Genomic DNA, 24,464 nt, shown 5'->3' with positions numbered 1-24,464 from the left:
CTTGATCTGGAAAAATGTAGGCTTATATTTCTAATAAAACCTTTTCAGCTGTGAAATACTGCTGCAGCTCAACCCTGTGCAAAAAAAATAATTTTTTTTTTTTTTTAATTTCAATTCATTGTTTTCAGCAAGTTTCATGGACACATTACAATTAAAACTAGAGGGACTGGGTGCCATGGCTCACTTGTAATTCCAGCACTTTGTGAGGCCTAGGTGGTCGTATCATGAAGTCAGGAGAGAGAGACCATCTTGGCCAGAGTGCTGAAACCGCACCTCCAATAAAAATACAAAAAATTAGCCAGGTGTAGCGGGCATGTGCCTGTAATCCCAGCTACTAGGGAGGCTGAGGCAGGAGAATTGCTTGAACCTGGGAGGGGGAGGCTGCAGTGAGCTGAGATTGCACACCTGTACTCCAGCCTGGGCGACAGAGTGAGATTGTCTCACAAAACAAACAAACAAAAAAAAAAAAAACACCAAAACACTAAAGTAGTCAACTAAGAAGACTGCATGGATTTGAAAAGTAATAATGGGAGTTAGTGAACATTTGAACATTATGGAAAATCTAATTAATTAACAGGGAGATAAATTAACCGAAAATATGCAATCAGAATTCGGATGAGAGATTTTCATTTTAATTCTGAAACTATTTCTTAGTAGTTCAGCATCTGTTACACATCTATTGTGTCAGGCATTGTAATATCTACAGAAGATGCAGTGGTGAGCAAGAGACATGTGATCCTACACTTGGTGTTGAAGTTAAGACTGAAAAATGATCAGATGAAAGACATAGTAGATAAATTTAGGAGATGCAGTCGGTACACAAGTGAAATTCCAGAAAGAGGACATTGCAGGAGATTTGTCAGGGTGGTGGGAAAAATTATAGAGAAAGATGCAAACCTTCTTGGAAGGCTGGGAAGTTTTGCAAAAACCTCAGGAGAGGGTTGTGGCTGAAGACAGCTAAATCCTCTTACACTGGGGCCAGGGCAAAGAGCAAGTTACAACGGAGTGCAAAGGAAATTATCTAAATACGTCTGTTTACCTATCTCCCCCCTCTCAGACCCGACCTTTGATCATCTGTGTGCAGAACTGCTCTCCACTTGGGGGGTCGGCAATGTTAATTACTCACTAATGGTGTTTACTCAAGACCTGTGTCATTAAATCTGTACTAAATAAATGCCGAGCCTCTCTGGCTTACTGGGGCTGCATGGCTGCACTCCTCCTCAGGAGGTGCCAAAGCCATGTTAGCCCCCAGCTGCGCTCTCTCATGCAAAAATCTGTATCAGCGAAATTTTTCATCCGTCGCTCGACCAGAGTCTGCCGGTCAGACTTGACAATTGCTGCCCCCATGTGAGGACACTGCAATTGATCATGGATAATGGCAGAACCCTCAAAAATGAACGTGAAGAGACTGCGCAGTCGGTAAGTCATTGGTGCTCACTCAGGATTTCCAAGTTCTAGGGAATTTTTCAGGCCAGGGTTTCATTATGGAACAACAGTTATCAGCACAACAGAAACGATATATAAAAATATTGAAACATCTGCTTAAAGCTAGTGAGCCTCAGTTTCGCAGATTCAATGAAGGGATCTAATGCAAACTGTTTTTTTTTCATAACCCATGGTTCCAGGCAAAAGGCACACTAGACTTAGAGTTCTGGGAACAAGTGGGGAGAAATCTTAAGCAACATCATGCACAAGGGCAACAGGTCCTAGTAATATCTTTAATGTTATGGGCCTTAGTTAAGGCTGCGTTGGCCCTACTCTACACAGAAGACCCTAAAAAGGGAAGGGAGGAAGAACTATCACCCACCTTCCCACCTCCTTTTCCCTCAGCCCCACAATTACTGAGTAGACGTGCCACAGAGCAGACGGAAATTTTCCCTGAGTGCCCTCCCCCAATAAATTGGAAAAAAAGAACAAAGAATATGCTACAGCTATAGGACCCTGTCCTAGGCAAGCAGCATTAGGGGCGGGGGTGGGGGAGCTCTTGGCCTGCCTGGTAATGCAAGATCGTCAAGGCAATCTGCGCATGAATCCATTTTTTTTCTGAGGCTTATAAAGATAAGAAAAAGCATTAGAATGGAGTTGCTAACCCATTTATGAAAGGATTAGTTGAGGCCATAGCAGACAACTCCCTTATGACCTCTTTCTAATAATGGCCACTGTTATTCCTCACCTACCCCTGACGTGCCTCTCAAAATCTTATTTAGGTAGAACAGTAGCTTTAAAGGGACAGAAATTACAGCAAGCCCATGAATTAGTTGAGGAGCAGTTAAAAGCCGGCCATATAGAACTATCAAATAGCCCTTGGAATTTGCCCATTTTCATCATTCCCAAAAAGTCTGCCAAATGGAGACTTTTGCATGACTTATGGGCGATTAATGCTAATTTGCAGCCTATGGGGCCTCTTCAGCAGGGCTCCCTTCCTCTGTGGGGATTCCTCAAAATTGGCCTATCATGGTTACTGACTTAAAAGACTACTTTTATACTATTCCCCTTGCAAAACAGGCCAGAGAAAAATTTGTGTTTATAATACCAGCTATCAATACAGGGCCATGGAAAGTGCTTCCTCAAAGAATGCCGAACAGTCCTACCATGTGTCAGTATCATATAAAATCAGGCTTTGCTCCCCAGTAAAAAATAATTTCCTTATTGCAAGATCATTCATTTTATGAATGATATTTTACTGGCAGCTCCAACGGAGCCAGTACTTCTAAGTTTCTGTGCCTCTGTCCAAAGGAATACACAGAAGATTTGTTTAATCATAGCACCTAAAAAAGTACAAATGTCCTCTCCTTAGAAGTATCTTAAAATACATACTAACTTCCCAATCAGTAAGGCCTCAAAGGGTTAAATTAAATGCTAGCAACTTAGGTATCTTAAATGATTATCAAAAATTACTGAGTGATATTAACTGGCTTTGCCCCACCTTGGGCATAACTACTGATAAGTTGCAAAACCTGTTTTCTGTCTTAAAAGGCAGTGCTGCCCTGGATTCTCCCAGGTATTTAACTCCTGCAACAAAAAGGAAAATTGAGGAAATAGAGCTAGCTGTCTCTCAGAGGCAACTGGATTACATAGACCTGGGATATTTCCTATTAATCATTACCCAACAGGATTAATAGGACAAATGGCCCCAGGACTGTACCTCCTAGAATGGGTTTTTTGCTCACATACCAGGACTAAAACTATCTCCCTATATCCATCTAGTTAGTAAAGTTATCTATGGGCTGCAGATGATGCAGTCAGTTGCTAGGTTATGACCCTGATGTCATAAGAATTCCTTTGAGTAAAAAGCAATTCGAAGCAATATTGCCCTTATCTCTAGACCTTCAGATAGCACTCTCTGGTTATGCAGGCCATTTAGAACATAGCTTCCTGTTGACAAACTGCTTTGGTTTTTATCTTGTACTCCTTTTATTATGCCTACAAAAGTAGTTCGGCTCCCCCATACCTAACACTTTAACGCTGTTTACTGATGGCGCTGGTAAGAATGCAAAAGTGGCTGTCTGGTGGAAGCCACAAAATTTCCTCAAGCAATCGGGTTTTACTAGCACTCAGAGAGCTGAGGCTGGAGCTCTAATATTGGCCTTAGAAACTTTCTCTGCTCAGCCCATCAATGTTGTTAGTGACTCTGCTTAATCTGTTTATTGCAGAACCTTGAGATAGTCCTCAACTCCCGAGCCCACACTGTGTGCCTTTTTTCTTTGACTTCAGCAATTGCTGGATAAATGTACTTAACCCTGTTTTTATCTCACATATTCGAGCCCACAGGTCACTGCCTGGCCCACTGGCTTATGGCAATGATCAAGCAGATCTAACATCACTGCTTGACCAAGCCACTCAGTGGCATCAATTTTTTTCACCAAAAGTGGAGAAACTTAAGACTTTCAACTTAACCCAATGACTAGCGAGATTATCCTGCAGTGCCCAGATTGCCAACTCACAGACATGTCTCCTCCTCCTACAGATTTTAACCCTAGAGAACTAGAACTAATCGGTTATGGCAAACAGATGTTACACATGTCCCTGAATCTGAAAACTAAGATATGTACATGTATCTGTTGATACCAGGTTTCATCTAATTAGCACACATGCACTGCCTGGAGAGACTACCTGATAATTTTATTAAACATCTTCTTTTAACTTTTGCTTATATAGGGCGGCCCACAAAAATTAAAACTTATGGTCCACCTTATGCTAGCTCACAATTTCAATAATTTTGTCACACATGGAACGTCCAACATTCCATAGGCATTCCATATAACCCCAAGGATAGACCATAGTAAAACATGCCCATTCTACCCTTAAAAATATGCTCAGAAAACAAAAAAGGGGGGAGTATGAGTAAGGACCTTGCAACACTAATAGCACAAACCTTATTTTACCCTTAATTTCTTAAATTTAGATGATAAATTTCAGTTGGCTGTAGAAAAACACTTTACTAAAACCTCTCAAGATGTAAAACCCACAGTTTTATGGAAGGATGGAAATAGTAATGTATGGTGTGGTCTAAATGATTTGCTAACATGGGGAAGAGCATATGCTTGTGGTCATACCCCCTCAGGTCCTCTGTGGATTCCAGCACGACACATCAAACCATACCATGGCATGGTTGGGACCCAGGCCAGTACCAGAGATGAAGAAAATGAACCTGCAGGACCTACAGCCCCAGATGATGCACCTTCCTTCGAAGACACAGGATCCGGACCTTACCTGGGGGATGCTGAAGAAGGCAGCTTACGAGGCTGAGCAAATCTTGCTCCAGACACAGAAACCATTCACTCCAGATAATTTCTTCCTTGCTATGCCCTCTATTGTACAATGCAACTCACATAGGGTATTTATCCTTTTTATACTCTTGCTTTTTCTGCAGCCTGTACCTCCTATACTGTTTTGGGCCCATCTCTTAGATTCGCCTTTCTTTCACCCTTTACCTGGGCACACACCCCCTTCCCAGCCTCTAATAACATAACTGCTTGGCTGGGACGGATTGACTTACCCTCAGTGGGGTCCCTCATTAATGGCACACATTGGACTAGGTGCCGGGTAACACAATATATCACTCTGCTGTTCTCCCACTGTGTATAAGTTATAAAAGAAAAGTGCCTTAACATTCTTGGTTGCTGATAGCCTCAAACTGGGCAGTGCAAACAGTTGCCACTTTCTCCAACACTCCTGCCTGTGCTAAAGAACCAAACTGGGAAAGTAATGGATTCCACTTTGGTTGGGGGGTCTGTCACCAGGGACAAGCCCATAGCCTCCACTAATAGCCTTCACTGATAGGCAATTATAACATCTTAGACTAGAGCCTCCATGGTCATTTGCAGGGCAGTCATAATGATGTCCGCATATATCATGTAACAGTTTCATAGCTACATCCCGTTCCCCTATGATTTGGGCCAATGGGATATCCCAGACCCCAAGTAGAGTCCATGCCACCTCAGTATACTTTATGGCGCCTGGGACATCTTAGCACCCTCTTAACACCTGGCATGGGACATAACATAATTCCCATAACAATTATACTATGACCTTTATTCATAATCACACAGACCAGTGCCTAGTTTGTACCACTCATCCATATGTTTTCCTTATGGGGACCAATATTTTCATTACACACAAAACTCCATGTTTGTTACCCAAGTCCAAGGACAGGCTTGGTTTGTCTCATGCATCCTAATTACAGTATATCTGATTTAAATATTACTAGGGTCATGGTTTTAAGGAGACAATCTGAAGCATTCCTACCAGTCAGTTTGATACACAATTGGCAAGGTTCCTCTGCTCTTGCCACCTTAGAACATGCCCTATCCCAGGTCAGACACAAAAGATTCGTGGTTACTCTGATAGCCTTTATAGTCTCAGCCATAGTCATCCTAGCAACTGCTAGTGTGGCTGTAGCATCTATTACTGAATCAGTGCAAACAGCTACTTTTGTAGATAACTTGGCCAGAAATGTGTCTAATGAACTCCTTCCTCTTACAGCAAGGTATAGATCACAAGATTCTTACACGTTTGCAAGCTCTTGAGGCTGCCTTGGAATATGTAGGGGAACGACAAGAGGCACTGGCATTCTGTCAGCAATTAAATTGTGACTGGGAGCATAAGCATATCTGTGTCACCTCTCTATCTTGGAATCAATCAATACATAGTTGGGATGAAAAGAAACAACACCTCTGGGGAATCTTACATGATAATTTTACAGCAGACATAAAGCAACTTAAAACTAAAATTCTAGAATCTCTAAATGCCAGGTCTACATGCCCAAGAAACAGCCATATGGAAGGGTACGCAAGAACATCTCTCTTGGATTGACCGCCACTCCTCGGGGTCACTCCTTGATTGGAAAAGAATATTACTGATTATACTCATGTTTGTCTTATGTTATTTACTAATTCTAGGATACAAAACTGGAACACGACCTATAACTGCTGTGCCTGACAAACTTGTTGCTGCACACATCTGTACTCTTCAATCAACAAAACCTGTTGCAAAAAAACAGAAAAGGGGGAGATGTAGGAGATTGGTCAGGGTGGTGGGAAAAATTATAGAGAAAGATGCAAATCTTCTTGGAAGGCCGGAAGGTTTTGCAAAAGCCTCAGGAGAGGATTGTGTCTGAAGGTGGCTAAATTCTCTTATCTTGGGGCTAGGGCAAAGAGCAAGTTACAAGGGAGTGTACAGAGGAATTTACCTAAATAAGTTTGTTTACCTATTTCCTGCGTGGGCAGTTCTACTGGGGTGGGGGTGGGGGTGGGGGTCCAGCAATGTTAATTACCCAGAATGGTGTTTACTCAAGACCTTTGTTATTAAATCTGTGCTAAATAAATGAGGAGCTTCTCTGGCTTGTTGGGGCTACATGGTCACACTTTCTTTTGAGCGGTATCCAAGCTGTGTAAGCCCCCCAGCTGTGCTCTCTCAGGCAAAAACCTGTGTCAGCGTAATTTTTGATCTGTCACTCGACCAGAGTCTGCTGATCAGACTCAATAGACATCACGTAAATACTGAGGATTTTAAAGTTCATGGTTATGATGGGGCGCCTTATAGTGATCTAGGCGGAAAACAGTTTATACAAAGAAATGGTCTAGTCTTAGTAAAACAACACGTTCTTGAGAGTTGGTTGGGAAAAAGGTTGTGAAAAAGGTTGTGAGTTATTATAGCCAGTTACATTCATTTTAAGTGGAATCCTAAGGTGAGTGTTTGGACAGCATTTATTCTCAGACATGCATGGGCTTAGAAGATATTTCACTAATACATGTTCTTCCAAAACATTAAAATGAAGAACTTAAGAAATGGAGAAGAAATTTTTTTTTTTTTTTAATGAGACGAAGTCTTGCTCTGTCGCCCAGGTTGGAGTGCAGTGGTGCGATCTTGGCTCACTACAACCTCCAGCTCCCAGGTTCAAGTGATTCTCCTGCCTCAGCCTCTCCAGTAGCTGGGACTACAGTCATGTGCCACCATGCCTCACTAATTTTTGTATTTTTAGTAGAGATGGGGTTTCATTGTGTTAGGTGGTCTCTATCTCCTGACCTCATGATCTGCCTGCCTTGGCTTCCCAAAGTTCTGGGATTACAGACGTGAGCCACCGTGCCCGGCCTGAAGAAGTTAATATATAAAATGTCAGTGAATAATGAAACCACTTAAACATAGACTAAAAGCTAAATCCTATTTTTATAAAATTTCCAAAAAAATCACTTAAAATTACTAGAAAGATAATTTTTATCTAAAATATATAATCAAAAATTGGAATGTAGCCAAGGATTAAAGGCTAAATGTTTCAACTTATACATTGGAACTTAGTAGTTTCAAATTTCTTTTAAAACAAAATTACCATTAGTGGAATAGAAATAGAATGAATTTCTTCTAAATTATTGAGGGAACGAACGTGTGGGATAAAATCCTCTATAGTGCCAAAGGAAATGACAAGAATACCCAAGAAGAACAGGAGTTGTAAAATTCCATGAGAACAGTTATGATGAAATTCAGATCAAGTCAACAAATATTTACTGAATGTTCAAGAATGACTTTATGCACTGTGAATAGAATACCGAAGAAAACAAAGTCCCTGGTCTCGCAGAGTTTTAACTTCAAGGGGTAGGGAGAAAGAAAACAAATTTAAAATACATGCATATTATGTTTGTTTTCAACAAGTACTGTGGTGAAAAATACCAGGAAATGGGAATAGAAGTGCTCTTACAGGGAGTGAGGAGCTGTGCAGCTTTCAATAAGGTAGTTGGGAAGATCTCATTGAAAAGGTGATACTTGAGCACAACACTTTAAAAAGGTGAGGGAACAAACCATGTCCTGGATTGAGAGCGTGCCAGACAGAAGGAATAACACCTGCAAAAGCAATACTGGTATAGCTTTGAGGAGTAGAAAGGATGCTTGGGGTTGGAGTGAAGAAGGATAGGAAGAAGTGTATTGTGGTTTGGGAGAAGGTAGGTGGAACATATGTTACAAACTCTCAAACTCTCAGAGGCCTTTGTTAAGTATTGGGTTTTTTTCCTTGAATCTAATGAAAAGTTTTGACTTCAGGAATGGCAGGTTCACTCTAGTTTTATGTTGTGTGATTAGAGAGAGGGTAGAATGGCAAGGACTGAAGCACCAAGATCATTAGGAGGCAATTGTAGTAATCAAAGCAAAAGATGGTAGTAGGTTAGACCAGGGTGATAGCAGTTGCACTTTAGATATCTGAAATGTCACAGTGCTATAAGAAACTATGTTATTAAAAGATAAACAGTAGTTCTCCCTTATCTGAGGCTTGGCTTTGCAATTTCAGTGGTCAACTGTGGTTTGAAAATGTTGAATAGAAAATTCCGGAAATAATTAACATGTTTTAAATTGTGCCCCATTCTGAGTAGCATGATGGAATTTCATGCGGTCCAGCTCCAGCTTACTGGGGCTGTGAATCATTACTTTGTCCAGAGTATATCCACACTTTATATGCTACCTGCCCATTAGTCACTTAATAGCTGTCTTGGATATCAGATTAACGGTCACTTTATTGAAGTGCTTGTGTCTAAATAACCCTCATTTTACTTAATAATGGTCCTAAAATACAAGTACGGTGATACTGGCAATATGGATAGGCCAAAGAGAGGGTGTAAAATGCTTCCTTTAGATGAAAAGGTGAAAGTTTTTGATTAAGGAAAGAAAAAAATTGTATGCGGAAGTTGCTAAGATCTACAGTATAGTAAGATATTTTGATAGACCACATTCGTGTAAGTTTTATTGCACTATATTGTTAAAACTTACTATTTTTTAAATTTAAAATATGGAATGCCTAACGAATATGCATGTCATCCTTGCACAGGGACCATGCTAAATACGTATCATTCTAATTTTAGTATATGTGCTGCTGAAGGGAGCACTGTTCTGTTTTATTGTTGATCTCTTACTGTCCTAATTTAGAAGTTAAACTTACATGTAAGTACAGGGAGAAAACATTGCATATATAGGGTTCAGTTCTAGCACTGTTTGAAGGCATCCACTGGGGGGTCTTGAATAGGGATAGACTGCTGCAGTTAATGGTAAGTAAACGCAGATGAGTTGTAAAAGATGAGATGTAAAATTAGGCTGTGTAATCAAAAATGGAAAAAAATGTCTTTATAAATAGAAAAAGGTAATAAGCATGTATACTTTAGGAAGATTTTAGATTTTTCTTATTCGATATTTTCTAAATTGCTTTTTACTAAATTCCTTTTGTTCAAAATATTTTTCCTAAACAGAACAAAGAGGTGAAGAAAAAGGCTTTAGAGTCAAAGAAAGTATCTGCATCTACCTTAAAGTAAGTGACTTTATGATTTCATGTGTTAGAATGAATATGTATTTGACTTAAGAAATTTTAATATTTAAAACTGCATTTTTAATATATTTTATCACCATAACTACAGTTTAAGTGGGACATCACTCCATTTGAATTATTTTAAATGTTTTTAGGTGTAAATATTACATTTTTAGGATTTTGTAGAACTTAGAATTCCTAAGTTGCTGCTAAATTTTTTCTTCTTTTAAATAGAAGAGATACAGATGCTTCAAAAGCTGTTGAAATTGTTACTTCAACTTCTGCTGGTAAGTTGTTACTTTTAATATTCTTTCAAATGAGTGTGTCTTGTCAGTTTAATAGAAACTTAGATGATGATGCTTGGAAGGCACTGTTGTACTTTAATGAAAGAGATCCCAATTACGTTCTTTAATTGGTCCCTGTATTAAGCAGGTGGTTAAAATTTAGTGCTGTGTAATTACAGAATCTCTTCTCGAGTAAATATAACAAAACTATGAGATAATATATGTGAAATGTCTATCATAGTTCCACAGTTAATAGCTGTTTTTTACATGTTTAGGTTAGTTATGCAATACCTCCCTCCATCCCCTCCCGATAAACCCACAAGACAAAACATAAGAAAGGTATGTTAAGATTGCTTATCTGGTCCCCTTTGATTTTGGAGGTTAATTGAGAGCCAAAAAGCAAACAAAAAAGACTAACCAGAAATAGGTGTTATCACACTCATGTGCTGAAAGCTATTTCTTTATACTCAGGAAACTAGTTGAAGCCATCATTGTGATGCAGCAAAAAGACTTTTTTGGGGGATTAGTTTGATTGAGAGTTAGAATTTAGCACAAAATAAGGTAAAAATTACTTCTAAGTAGACAGGCCTACCAACACAATCTGTACCAGAAGAGAGAAAACAATGAAAAGGAGCCTAACATTTGAGGATGTGATATTTTTGCTGGGCACATAGTGTATTTATGTTACTTTGTTTAATCTTTCAAACCGTCCTTTGAGTTACAGTTAATATTATTTGGCTGTGGTTTGATAGCTTATGCCTGTAATCCCATCACTTTGGGAGGCCAAGGTGGGTGGATCACCTGAGGTCAGGAGTTCGAGGTCAACCTGGCCAACATGGTGAAATCCTATCTCTACTAAAAATACAAAAATTAGCCAGGTGTGGTGGCGGGCATCTGTAATCCCAGCTACTCAGAGGTTGAGGCAGGGGAACCTGGGAGGTGGAGGTTGCAGTGAGCCAAGATTGTGCCACTTCACTCCAGCCTAGGTGACAAGAGTGAGACTCCCATCTTAAAAAAAATATATCATTCTCACTTTCCAGAAGAGATAAGATTCAGAAAGTTTATGTGAGTCACTCAGGGCCACATGGAAGAGTTAGAATTTGAACTCAGAACTTTTTGATTCCAAAGCTTTATGCATATACTAAGTTACCTCCCTCAAGAATGAAAATTTCTTGATCTCCTGGATCACTGTTTTTCTTTTCTCCTGCCTTTCTAGTTTTCCTAACTATCAATCTGTTCCTCTTCTCACATCATGCTTTTCTTTCTGGGTGGTTTCTTCTTTTTTCTCTTTTTGAGATGGAGTTTCACTCTGTTGTCTAGGCTGGAGTACAGTGGCATGATCTTGGCTCACTGCAACCCCTGCCTCCCAGGTTCAAGTGATTCTCCTGCCTCAGCCTCTTGAGTAGCTGGAATTGCAGGTATGCAACACTATGCCTGGCTAATTTTTTGGGTTTTTGTTTTTAGTAGAGATGGGATTCCAACATGTTGGCCAGACTGGTCTCAAACTCCTGACCTTAAGTGATCTGCCCACCTTGGCCTCCCAAAGTGCTGGGATTATAGGTGTGAACCACTGCTCCTGGCCCTCTTCCTGGATGATACCTTTTCCTCTTTGTCTTTAAGGACATCTCCCATACATACATAAACTCTTATATCCCCTCAAGTATACTCTTCTCATTTTCTTATGTTATTTAACAGTTACCACTAATCATCCTGTAGGGTAATTCTTAACCCTGTCTTCTCTTTTCTCCTGTCTGACATAATTCAGATTTAAATAACATCCTTCTTCTTTTCAGCCAGTCAGTGGCGGATCCATATCAGTTTTCCCTTGAATCTGCTTCAACTCTCAGATTCTTTATACATAGCTCCATCACGCCGGCAACTCCTTTTCATTCAGACCTATCCTCTCACATTTGAACTTTCGAAGACTTTCCTGACTACTTTATTATATGCTTTATTGCCCAGAGGTCTCTTTAAAACAGATCTGATCATTCTCCTTCTAGCAATCAATGGAAAAAAGTCCAAATTCTTCGTCTTTTCATAAATTATTCTTAGCCCTTTGACTACAGATTATCTTTTAAACCCCTTGGTAGTCAACTGTGTATTATTTTTCAGCCACTCAGAATAGTTTATTTTCCATGTTACTTTATTCCTTGGTTGTTTATTTTTGCTGCCTATTTGCGTGGAATTGATGTCTGACTTCACATAACTTTATTTAGTAAGCACTTAATAGGTCCCAGACAAGGTACTAAAGATAAAAAGTCAGTTAAGACTTTTTTGGGGGAGTGTTGGGGGACAGATTCCAGTTTATCCTGTAAGGCTCATCTCTGATGAAACTAACTTGATCGAATGATTTTTCTGTAAGATTTTATGGCTTTTCTCTTTTTTAGAAATAATGTGTACCCTTTTCTTTTTGCCTTTTCAATTCCCAGCTGAAAATGACTTTCTTTTAAATCTAATTATAGAGGTAATAAATATTTATTGTCAAAAGTTTAAAATATTTCAGAAAATGTTTTAAGAAGTGATTCACACCATCCAGAGATCACCTCTTGGTTTGCTTAAGTCAGTTATTTCCCCAATAAAAGCACTCTGCTCACCTGTGGGAACTCTCACATGTGAGTTCTACCAAATCTTTGAGGAAACTATCAATTTCAGCTATAATATGGCATTCAGGGGAAGGGACAGCTTCCTATAAAAGAGGGAATGAAAAAGGGTGGGGAAATAGGCTAATACATCAAATACTGACAAAGACATTACACACCTATCAGAATGGATAAAATAAAAAGTAATGATAGCACCAAATGCTGAGGAGTATGCAGAGAAACTCATACATTATGTGCAAGAGCAGTTGTGAAATAGTACAGCCATTCTGGAAAAGAGTATGGAAATTTTAACTTAACAGGAACTAAACATGTGCTTACCATGTTGCTTATCATGTACACGCTTGTCCACTTATCACAGATAAATGAAAACAGGCTCATACAAAGGCCTATCCACGAATATTTATGGGTACTTTGTTTATAATAGCCCCAAACTGGAAACAAGCCAAATGTTCTTCAATGGATGAATGGTTATTTTAAAACGTTTTATGTTATACAATTTCATGTATATCACATTAAAATGAAATTACAGAGAGAACAGATTAGTGATTGTAAAGGTTGGTGGGAAGGAGGTGGCTAGTGCTATAAATGGGTTTTAGAAGAGATATGAAGGAACTGTTCTGTATCTTGGCTGGTGGCAGTCACACTAATCTACACCTGTGATAAAATTTTGCAGAGCTAAGTACACATTGCATTCAGTACGAGTAAAATCTGTTTGTGTCAATTTTCTCTCTGTGATACTGTACTATGGTTATATAAAGTGTCAATCATTGGAGGGAAACTGGGTGAAGGGTATAGGGGGTCTCTCCCTCATATTTCATGTAACTCCATGTGAATTTACAATTATCTCAAAAGTTGAAGAAATATTTTTAAAATGCTGACAGCTTTTGTAATAGATTAAAACTAGAGAACAATTGTATTTAGAAATATTAATGTAAAATTTTAACATAGTATCTGCGAGTACTTTAGATGAATAATGGTTTGTGCACAAGAGAGAATCATATTGGAAGTATAAAGATGGTTCAAAATGAAGAAATCTGTTAATTCAGTTCTACCATATTAGAAAAAGAACGTATGATCCTTACCATAAATACTGAAAAGGATATTAAGTTCAGCATCCATTTCTAGCATTTAAAAAAAGAATTCTTCGTGTGGACCACATAATGAGACCCAGTCTGTATCAGAAATTTAAAAATTATCTGGGCATGTTGGCATGTGCCTGTAGTCCCAGCTACTCAAAAGGCTGAGGTGGGAGGATTGCTTGAGCCCAAGAGGTTGAGGCTTCATTGAGCTGTGATTGTGCGACTGTATCCCAACCTATGCAACAGAGTGAGACCCTGTCTCAAAACAAACAAAACAATTAGTTCCTTAAATATGTGTATTTGTGTATATATACTCTTATTTATGCACACATACATACACAAGTGCACATAAGTTAAAAGCCAGCATATGCTTAATAATGCATTAGTTGCGTTCCCATTGAGGTTGGGAACCAAGAATATGCATCAACACATCTATGAGTTAAAATAAATATTTTTTAAAACTAATAACCATTAACCAGTACAATGTAATTACAGAGGCATGGAAAATTGGAAAGTAGGATACACCATTATTTGCAAATGTGATAGTGTGATGGAAAACCCAAGAGAATCAATTATAAGATGCTATTTTATTATAATTACACATCCTAATTCTCTAATATGTAAAGTTTAATTGCCTTATTTATAAAGAAGACCTCTTTAGGTAATCTAACATTAAATAGTCCATTTACAGTAATAAAAATGGTAGAAGTTAAAGACAACTAAAATATTAAAAGGCATAAAATGAGTCTTAAATGAAAAAAAATGACATTCTTGGATAGAAAGCCTCACCCTTATAAAATGCCTTTTCTTTTATTCTTCTTTACTGTTGCTGCTGCTGCTTCTCCTTCTTCTCCTCATCCTCCTCCGCCTCTGCCTCATAGCTGCTGCCTCTCCCTCCTCCACCCCACCCACCCCAGGCTGGAGTACAGTTAAACAGTGTAGGTTCACTGCAACCTCTACCTCCCAGGTTCAAGTGATTCTTCCACCTCATCCTCCTGGCCAGAGCCATCTCGTCCAGCTAAACCTCTTTTTTCTTTATATATGAAGCATAAAGAATAATAGCAAAAAAAATTTTTTTTAATTAACATAGGCTGATAGTTTATATAAGAAATTAACATAAAAGAATAGGCAAGACAATTCTTTTTTTTTTTTTTTTTTTGAGTCGGAGTTTTACTCTTGTTACCCAGGCCAGAGTGCAATGGCGCGATCTCGGCTCACCGCAACCTCCGCCTCCTGGGTTCAAGCAGTTCTCCTGCCTCAGCCTCCCGAGTAGGTAGCTGGGACTACAGGCATGCGCCACCATGACCAGCTAATTTCTGTATTTTTAGTAGAGACAGGGTTTCACTATGTTGACCAGGATGGTCTCGATCGCTTGACCTCATGATCCACCCACCTCGGCCTCCCACAGTGCTGGGATTACAGGCTTGAGCCACCGCTCCTGGCCGACAATTCTTTAAAGGAAACAATGAAAACAGCCTATCCATAATAAATATTAAAATATATTACAAAGTTAAAAGATTTAGAATAGTTTCATATAGTTACATAGACAAAAAGTAGAACAGAAGCGAGTCCAGAGATGTTTCCCAAAACATATGGGACATCAGTAAATTTTTTTTTATAATTTTTTTTTTACTCTCTTATCTTTTTTACCCATGTTCCCCTGCAGTGTGTGCCAAGAAAATTTTTATGTTAATATTTCATATTAGTGGAGAAAAGATTCATTATGCATTCCATTAACTAGCTACTTTTTTTACTCATGCTTATGATCCCAGCACTTTGGGAGGCCAAGGTGAGTGGATCACTTGAGGCCAGGAATTTGAGACCAGCCTGGCCAACATGGTAAAATCCTATCTCTACTAAAAATACAAATATTAGCTGGGAGTGGTGGTGCTCTCCTGTAGACCCAGCTACTCGGAGGCTGAGGCATGAGTATCGCTTGAACCAGCAAGGTGGAGGTTGTTGTAGTAAGCTGAGATCATGCCACTGCACTCCATCCTGGGCAACAGAGCAGGACTGTCTCAAAAAAAAAAAAAAAAAGTAAAAGCACTTACATCAAACTGCAGCTGGATCAAAGATTTACTATGGTACATAAGATGGTAACAGTATTCTTTAAGTGTGAAGAATATTTTTGTAAAATTTTAGGTTGAGAAGTCCTTCCCAAGCAGGCAGACATTTGACTACATAAAAAGTATTAACGCATAAGCATTTTGAGTGTCTTTTTAAAGAAAATTGTTAAGCTGTGTGATACAGATTAAGTTTCTTATATAAGGAACTCTAATAAAAAGTAAGAAGCCTCAATAACCCAAAATATAAATTGGAAAAGTATGATTAGGTAGATTATAGAGAAAGAAGTAGAGATGACTTTTAAACATATGAAAGTGGATGCAACTACACTTATAATTAGAGAAAAAAAATTAATCCCACCTGTTTTTATTTTACATTGGGAAGGTTGATCATGTTAATTACTATGTTAGGCTTTTGACATGATACATTGTGTGTGTTTAGAAATGGGGAATAATCCCTATTCTTTGATGGGGCTGTTAACTAGTCCAGCCTTTCTGGAAGTCAGTCTAATATTAATTGTTAAAATTTAAATCTGTATGCCTTTTGACACTTCAACTTCATATCTAAGAATTTGCCCCCATAATAAATAATTCCATAGACATACAAACGTGAGTATACCAGTGTTTTTGCAGGGTTCCTTTGAAATTATGACTAGGTTGACTTTTAACTAAAGCCCAATGATGTTATTTGTAATGTAGTACTTAAATGTTTTTCTTGTTATTTTAGCCAAAACTGGACAAACCAAGGCATCTGTAGCCAAAGTAAACAAATCTGCAGGTATGTTTTTTTAAGGTTAGGATTCTAGATTATCAGTTAACTTTAATTTATTTAATAATTATATGGCAGTAGTCTTGGATTTCATGTGATGTAGTCTGTATTAAATGCATGCTAATCTTTAAGATTTATAATCATCTAGCAGTTTAGAGAAATGGTATATACTAGATAATGCTCTTTAGTAATTATTGCAATCATTTAACTGGATAAAATATTTCTCACGATGAGTAACACATATTTTCCTCTTTTTCTTTTATCAAGTTCTCTTCTTCCTGCTTTCTTTTACACGATAGTTTAAATAATAAACATGATCCTTTGTAGTTTTTGTGAGCTACAGTGGGATTTTAAGTAATTATTTTTTCTCTTTTCCCTTGCATAATCTTTTACAGTTTTTCTCTGGTTTCTACTAAACCTTCATTAATTCAGGGTCATCTCTTAAATGGGTAGAGATCAATGTATTAAATTATCTTTGGAGCCGGGCATGGTTGAGAAGTCCTTCCCAATCAGGCAGACATTTGGGAATTCCAGCACTTTGGGAGGCCGAGGCGGGGTGGATCACCTTAAGTCAGGATGTCGAGTCCAGCCTGGCCAACTGGTGAAATCCTGTCTCTACTAAAAATAAAAAAAAATTACCCAGGAGCTGGTGGTGCATACCTGTAATCTCAGCTACTCAGGCGGCTGGGGTAGGAGAATCCCTTGAACCCGGGAGGCAGAAGTTGCTGCAAGCCCAGATCGCACCACTGCACTCTAGCCTGGGTGACAGAGCGAGACTCTGTCTGAAGTAAATAAATAAACAAATAATCTTTCATATAATATTAAAAAGGAAAGGAAACAGCCTTGAACTGGCAAAAATCATTGTTAGTGGCAGTTTCAGAATTTTCATATAGTAGTTTCTGAGAAGCAGTAATTTGAGTGGATCATGGGTGGCTAGGAAACTTCTCTTGAAGCTGCATTAATTTTGCTAACACTTTGATGTTACTTTGATACTAAGTGTATGGGAGTCATTTGTGATGTGGTAAACTGGCTCTAACACTGATGGCCACCCCTTTGCTGTTGGAAATTAATGCTGGCTATTTTTTATTTTTTCCCTAAGTCCTAGTACCCAGATAGAAGTTATAAAATGAATTGACTTGTGATAATAACATAGGATAGTGAAAAAAAAAATCTTAAGGGCTCACTGAGGCTCAGTTTACTACAGTGTGGCAAAAGTCATGAATGACGAAGAATTGACAAGTTGGGTGTGATTTGTAAGGATTTGTATTGCTGTAAGGATTTGTATTGCTCTTTTTTGAGCAAAGATTATGGACCGTCTTGAATATAAAAGGTGGATTTGTAAACTATTTCGGTTGATTTTTGTAGATGTTCAATGAATTTTTTTTTTTTTGTATTTTTAAAAGTATGATTGTATTCTTACGATGTTCCTGTTAGGTAATTTTGGCAATCACCATCCTTATATTTAGGGAAATATGTACACAAATCTGTTAGTGCCCCAAAGCTTCTTGATACAAATTGGAATTCAATTTAGATCTATTGATTTTTTTTTTATCTTGGGCTTTTTCCTCATCCATTCTCCCTAGTTGTTATGAATCCTAATTTCAGAGTTAAATATGTTTCTTTCTGAATGGAAAAGGTTTGGGCTGACGATCTGCAACACTTTGATGATCACATCTTTATAAATAGTACCATCTTGGAAAATAGGCCATAATAATAGATATGTAGGTACAAATAATGGTCAGAGCAATTTAAATAGCCTTGTACAGCTAGGAAACTGTAGGGATGAGTTAAAACAATCTTTATATGTTCTGACCAGGATATAAGTGTTCTTGAACGCATTTTAATAAATTAGGAGCCATGGAAGCATGGGTTGGGAGGATCTAGGTTTAACTGCTTTTGGACTTGCTAAATGTTTGTATGGGATTGTTTTATGTACTTGGAATTCGTAATTTTGTTTCTTGTTGATCCACACATTCAGGAATTTATTTAACTTGCATGAATGCTGTTTTAAGTACAGGTTGAATATCCCTTATCCAAAATGGTTGGGAGCAGAAGTGTTTTAGATTTTGGAATATTTGCATATACATAACGAGATACTGGGGGATGGGAGCCAAGTCTAAATGTGAAATTAATTTCTATTTCATATACAACTTGTATACATAGCCTGAATGCAATTTTATACAATGTTTTAATAATTTTGTGCATGAAACAAAGTTTTTTTTAAGTATACTTAAGTGGGAATTTTCCACTTGCGGTGTCATGTCAGCAGCACTCAGGGTTTCAGGTTTTGAAACATTTCAGATTTTGGATTTTCAGATTAGGGGTGTTTGATCTATTCCTCAGTAGGCAGGTGAATTCTTATTTCAGTGATCTCTTTTTTTCTGAAGAAATTACCATCATTGCTAGATTTAGAAAACAGCCTATGCCCCCAAAGATTATAGTATTTTATATTTTGAATAAAATAGAGTCTATTCTTACATTTTTTTCTGTGTGAGGTTGAGGATTGTTGATACTAGTCAAGTAAATCAGTTTTGACTGTAGCTTTTGTGATTTAGGGAAATCAGCAAGTTCTGTAAAATCTGTGGTAACAGTAGCTGCTAAAGGTAATAAAGCTTCAATCAAAACAGGTAAGACTACTGGGGAGGAGAGATTTTATTTATTCTTTATTCATGTTTTAAATTCATATAATAATTGTTAGCATCTAATACTTCAAGAATTTAGTAGATACTTCTTTGATATTTAAAACCTGACCCATTTTGTTGGAATTTTTTTGCTACTTTGGCATTTGGCAGATAATTTTTGTGCATGTAAACAGTCACACACACACATATATATATACACACACACACACACATAGCTATATAACTAGTTTTTTTGACAGCTTTGCAATCACAGATTGCTCTGTCATTTCCCTCCATCAAATGGTTTAATCTTTGTTTCCCTTTTTTTTTTTTTTTTGAGACAGTCTTACTCTGTCTCCAGGCTGGAGTGCAGTGGCGCAATCTCTGCTCACTGCATCCTCCACCTGGGTTCAAGCAATTCTTCTGTCTCAGACTCCCAAGTAGCTGGGACCACAGGCGTGTGCCACCACGCCCGGCTAATTTTTTTGTATTTTTAGTAGAGACGGGGTTTCACCATGGCCAGGATGGCCTCGGTCTCTTGACCTCGTGATCCGCCTGCCTCGGCCTCCCAACGTGCTGGGATTACAAGCATGAGCCACCGCGCCGGCCTGTTTCCCACCCCCCCCCCTTTTTTTTTAGAGCTGTCAGTTCATATTGTTATCTCCAGTTTGTACAATTTCTTAGATGCTTGTTACTTTTAGAAAGATTATGCTAGGAGTGCATTTGTTTTCCAGTAAAGAAATGGAACACTATTTAAATGTAGCACCTTGGAACTAGAGCCATCTTTTTAGTTGTATCTTTTCTAGTAGACTAATCCTAAAGAATCTTTGCAGAAATTACATAGTAATGTTTTATTTAGCGTGTGTGATTTTGATGTTAATCTACCACATGAAGGTTAAACATGTGGCTCATTAAAGGGCATCACCAAAAAATTGTCTTTTGATTTAAATTTGCTTTTAATCTTACTGGGAAAGAGGTACTGAAGATAAATAAAAATACTGAATATTTGAAAAGAGCTGATTTGTAATAAAGTCAAACTAACTTACTTATACATTAGTGTGAAACACGCCAAATGATTTAACAGACCTTTAGAATAAATGGCTCACTGTACTTTTAGCAAAATCTGGTGGAAAGAAGTCTCTAGAAGCCAAAAAGACTGGGAATGTCAAAAACAAAGACTCTAACAAACCTGCTACTGTACCAGGTAAGCTTGAAATGTGGTCATTCAGTGCTTTCTTTTCTTGTTTTAACTTTTTATTTTAAGTTTAGTGGCACATGTGCAGGTTTGTTACATAGGTATACATCGGTCATGGGGGTTTGTTGTATAGATGATTTCATTACCCAGGTATTAAGCCTAGTACCCATTAGTTATTTTTCCTGATATTCTCCCTCCTCCCATCCTCCAGTAGGCCCCAATATGTGTTGTTCCTCTCTGTGTGTCCATTTATTTTATTTAGATCATCTTGAAAGGTATATTCTGAATCTTTTGCCTAAAAATTATCAAAGTGGGGATTGCTGTTTTGTTTTTCAAAGAGAAATGTTTGACTTAAGTCAGGTCAGCCTGAGGAGACTTGAAATGTCAAAATAAACTAGTTTAAGTTCCTGTTTAGGTTCATTAGTTTAATTATATTAGTGTTTTGCTAGACTATTAAAGCAGACTATTTCATGCAGAAAACTCTGAAGTAAAGACCAGTATGGAAGCCAAAGCCACTGAAAACTGTGCTAAAGAAGCTATTTCTGGTAGGTCAATAGGAACTTTATTTTGTTCTTTTATGTTTAAAGGTGGAAGGAAAATTAAAATTTTTAGAAAATAAATACTTAATTTCCCCCCCAAAACATTTATTTATTGTAATTACCAATGGCATACCTAAGTGAAATTAAGAATATTATGATTCATGTCTTTACTATATCTCTTAAGATGAAATTTTGATCTCAGAAAGAATGAAAATTTTTTTTTAAACTCAGTGTCACTTTTATAGTTATTTTGTACTAATTAACAAGTATTTTGTTGTATTATACATTTTCATGTACCTACTGTTTAATCTACTGTGGAATAAAGTGGGATCTTGATAAATATATCTCCATCATTTTAAATTTTATTTTATATTAAGAAGCTGCCTTGGAGACCACAGAAAATGAACCAGTTAGCAAGGTGAGTTTTCATATTTTATTTATTTCTTAAAGCTCAAGAAATTAAAAAAAAAATATTTTTCTCATAAACCCAGGTAAAAACTGCACAGTATTTGGCATGTGAGAAATTCCAGTCATTTGTGACTTTTAAAATGGAAAAGAGAAAAAAATTGATTTTTAGCTCAAAAACCCTGAGGTGGTGCAGAGTAAGTCACAAAAATTAGGAACAGATCATCAACAAATATACATGTTTTTATTGAAGATTACTTTTCACTGAGAACATGTTTAAGCCAAAATGGGTTTGGGTAGACAATACTTGGTCAAATTAGAATCAGTACAATTTAGTAAAATCTGTATTTTTTCTTAGAGGTAAATGAAAGATATGTTAATAGTTAGAATACTAGTTGTTTGCATTTTTAGAGAAGCAAGTGGAGTTTGCAGTTTTACTTAAAGGACATAAAGTTTACTTAATATATTCCTTTCTTGTGTTTTTATCTACTACTATGACTATATTACAATGTCATTAATTTACATTTTATTGGTATAGATTTTGAAATCTTTCAGGTATTGAGCATAAGTTTATTTTTGTCTGGTAGATCATTCTTCAAATAGTAACTAAGTAATAAGTCTTATCTTAGGAAGAGTATTTTATAGCACCAATTTGATGCAAAGTCACACTAAACTGGTTTATGAAAATTGTGACTTCCTTTTTTTCTTCCCCATGAGATAAAAAATTGCCAGGTTGACTATAGCACATCATTTTTAGAAGTTTCTCCAATAACCATGAAAGGAATAATTGGTATTGATGAGAGAGTCATCTTGAGGAATAAAATAGATCTGAGAAAAAGGATAGCAGAAAACAAAGTGCTTAATTGCATTGAGGATTGGGTTGTGGGGTAGACTCTCAGGAACTTTTTTTATTATATATTGCCTAAAAGTGATTATCTTATTTGGGGAGATAAAAGGTTACACACTGTTAATGGAGCTTGGGGTTATTATCACAAGGCACAGGAATGGTGACAGTATATTAAAGGAAGGAGTTGTAGTCAGAAACAGATGAACTTGTGTTTTAAAACAGTGGGTGACAGCTGCTCAGGTGGCTGAGACACAAGAATTCTTTGAACCTGGGCGACAGAGGTTGCTGTGAGCCAAGATCATACCACTGCACTCCAGCATGGGTAACAGAGCAAGACTCTCTCCAAAAACAAAAGCAAATGCCCACCCCCTCTCCCCTCAAAAAAAAACAAAACAAAACAAAATAAAGAACAGTGAATGAAAAAGATACCAGCAGACCTGGACTATATGACAGATGGTATAACTACAATTAGTCTGTGTACTCCTGAAGAGCGTTAATTTACAAGTTTTTTTTTGGTTTTCTTTTTAATTTGAGGTTCAGACCGGCTTCCTAAATTTATCAGACTTTCCTCAGTATTAAATGCAACTATATACTAACATAATATGACATGCCATATAAACTAAAGTAAATATAAAAGCAATTTAAGAAATTTTAATATCTGGTTTAAAAAATTTGTTTTGAAGGAAAGAGAAGAAATGTGTGTGATGCTTATCTCTAATTTGCCTAATAAAGGATATTCTACAGAAGAAGTTTGTGACTTAGCAAAACCATTTGGTGGCTTAAAGGATGTCTTGATTTTCTCATCTCATAAAAAGGTAAGAGTTGATAATAGCTGTTCATATCCTATGCAAGCATGCTTTGAAAAACATTAAATGTACAAAACTAGAAACAAAGGGTTTAAAAACAGTATCTCAAAGTAAACTTTCAAGCTTTGAGGGATTTTAAAATATTAAACACAGATATCCTTTATTTTAGTATTGTAATCAGGCATAGTGTTAATCATGGGGACAAATGGCTTTCTAATGTGTCAAAGTTACACCCAATTTTTGTTAAATAGGAAATGTTTTGTGTCTTCAATGTGTTTGATAAAGAGTTCTATAAATTACTTATAAGATTTTGTAGATCACTCTCCTAGTTGTATTTCATACTCTTTCTCCTCTTTTACCAGTGATATTCAAATGGGAAGTAACCATTTTCAGACTCAGACTAATGATGTCATCAATACTTAAAACAATCTGGGTTTATCTTTATGTCCTAAATTTTCTATAAGTATGTGTTGGGACAACACATTAACAACACATTGTTAATAGTCAACTTGTAGAAAGTATGTTTAGTTGAGCGAGATTTCAGGAAATAGTTTAAATAACAGAAATAGCACCTTTAGAATAGTGGAAGAAGGGTTCTTATGATAGAAAGGAGTTGGCAGTCACCAGAGATCTTTGAAAGTAGAATAGGATTTATGTTTTGAGGCATTTGGAGCCAGTGTGCTTGAGAAAATGGTAGAAGAGAATGAGTACAGGTGAGTTACATGTAATTTCACATTGTGTTAAAAGTAGATTCTTTGAATGATTGCAGAGCTCAGTAAATACACTAAAAACCATTGCATTATGTATAATGGTTGAACTTTAAACCTAAGTTATCTGCCCAGTTTTGAGTGGAGTTGAGTAAAATTATTAATATATTTGGAGATTTAATGCAAATGTTTTAAACATTTATGAAATTAAAATTAACATAAATTAAAATGAAAATTTAAAAACTGAAGAGTATTTGTTTAAAATTGGAAACAGGATTCACATCTACATTATGCTGTAACACATTAAACCTACAATAAATAAATAGACAACCTTAAGAGAGAATTTACTTTTGGGCACAGTGGCTCATGCCTGTAATCCTAGCCCTTTGGAAGGCTGAGGTGGGTGGATCATGAGGTCAGGATTTCGAGACCAGTCTAGTGAACATGGTAAAGCCCTGCCTCTACTAAAAATATGAAAAATTAGCCAGGCATGGTGGTGCACGCCTGGAATACCAGCTACTCTGGAGGCTAGGCAGGAGAATTGCTTGAACCCGGGAAGCAGAGGTTGTGATGAGCGGGGATCACACCGCTGCACTCCAGCCTGGGCAACACAGCAAGACTCCATCTCAAACAAAAAAAAAGCCAGGCGCAGTGACTCACGCCTGTAATCCCAGCAGTTTGGGAGGCTGAGGTGGTTGGATCACAGGGTCAGGAGTTTGAGACCAGTCTGGCCAGCATGGTAAAGCCCCATTTCTACTTAAAATACAA

General features: G+C 37.3%; 1 protein-coding gene and 1 non-coding gene across 23 annotated transcripts in view; one reads left to right on the top strand and one right to left on the bottom strand.

Moving 5' to 3' along the window:
• Nucleotides 1–24,464, top strand: part of ZNF638 (zinc finger protein 638) — a 158,484-nt gene that overhangs the window by 107,191 nt on the left and 26,829 nt on the right. For 8 of the 22 annotated variants that reach the window (XM_035272328.3, XM_035272326.3, XM_078349098.1 and 5 more), the window contains 8 exons: nucleotides 9,726–9,784; nucleotides 10,016–10,068; nucleotides 16,535–16,585; nucleotides 19,132–19,203; nucleotides 20,315–20,401; nucleotides 20,869–20,937; nucleotides 21,309–21,349; nucleotides 22,867–22,998. In XM_035272328.3, coding sequence (XP_035128219.3) covers nucleotides 9,726–9,784; nucleotides 10,016–10,068; nucleotides 16,535–16,585; nucleotides 19,132–19,203; nucleotides 20,315–20,401; nucleotides 20,869–20,937; nucleotides 21,309–21,349; nucleotides 22,867–22,998 — 564 coding nt within the window. Of the gene's footprint in view, nucleotides 1–4,564; nucleotides 4,838–9,725; nucleotides 9,785–10,015; nucleotides 10,069–16,534; nucleotides 16,586–19,131; nucleotides 19,204–20,314; nucleotides 20,402–20,868; nucleotides 20,938–21,308; nucleotides 21,350–22,866; nucleotides 22,999–24,464 lie in introns of all 22 variants that reach the window. The other 14 variants (XM_078349090.1, XM_035272327.3, XM_078349094.1 and 11 more) reach the window with 3 other exon arrangements.
• LOC118147555 (U6 spliceosomal RNA) lies at nucleotides 9,266–9,368 on the bottom strand. The gene has a single exon (XR_004734006.1). It is a non-coding gene; the product is annotated as a U6 spliceosomal RNA (small nuclear RNA).

This window comes from Callithrix jacchus, chromosome 14 (assembly GCF_049354715.1).
Source record: "Callithrix jacchus isolate 240 chromosome 14, calJac240_pri, whole genome shotgun sequence".
NCBI classification, from domain to species: domain Eukaryota; kingdom Metazoa; phylum Chordata; class Mammalia; order Primates; family Cebidae; genus Callithrix; species Callithrix jacchus.
Note: the sequence above shows the minus strand (reverse complement) of the source record. Positions and strands in the feature narration are given on the sequence as shown.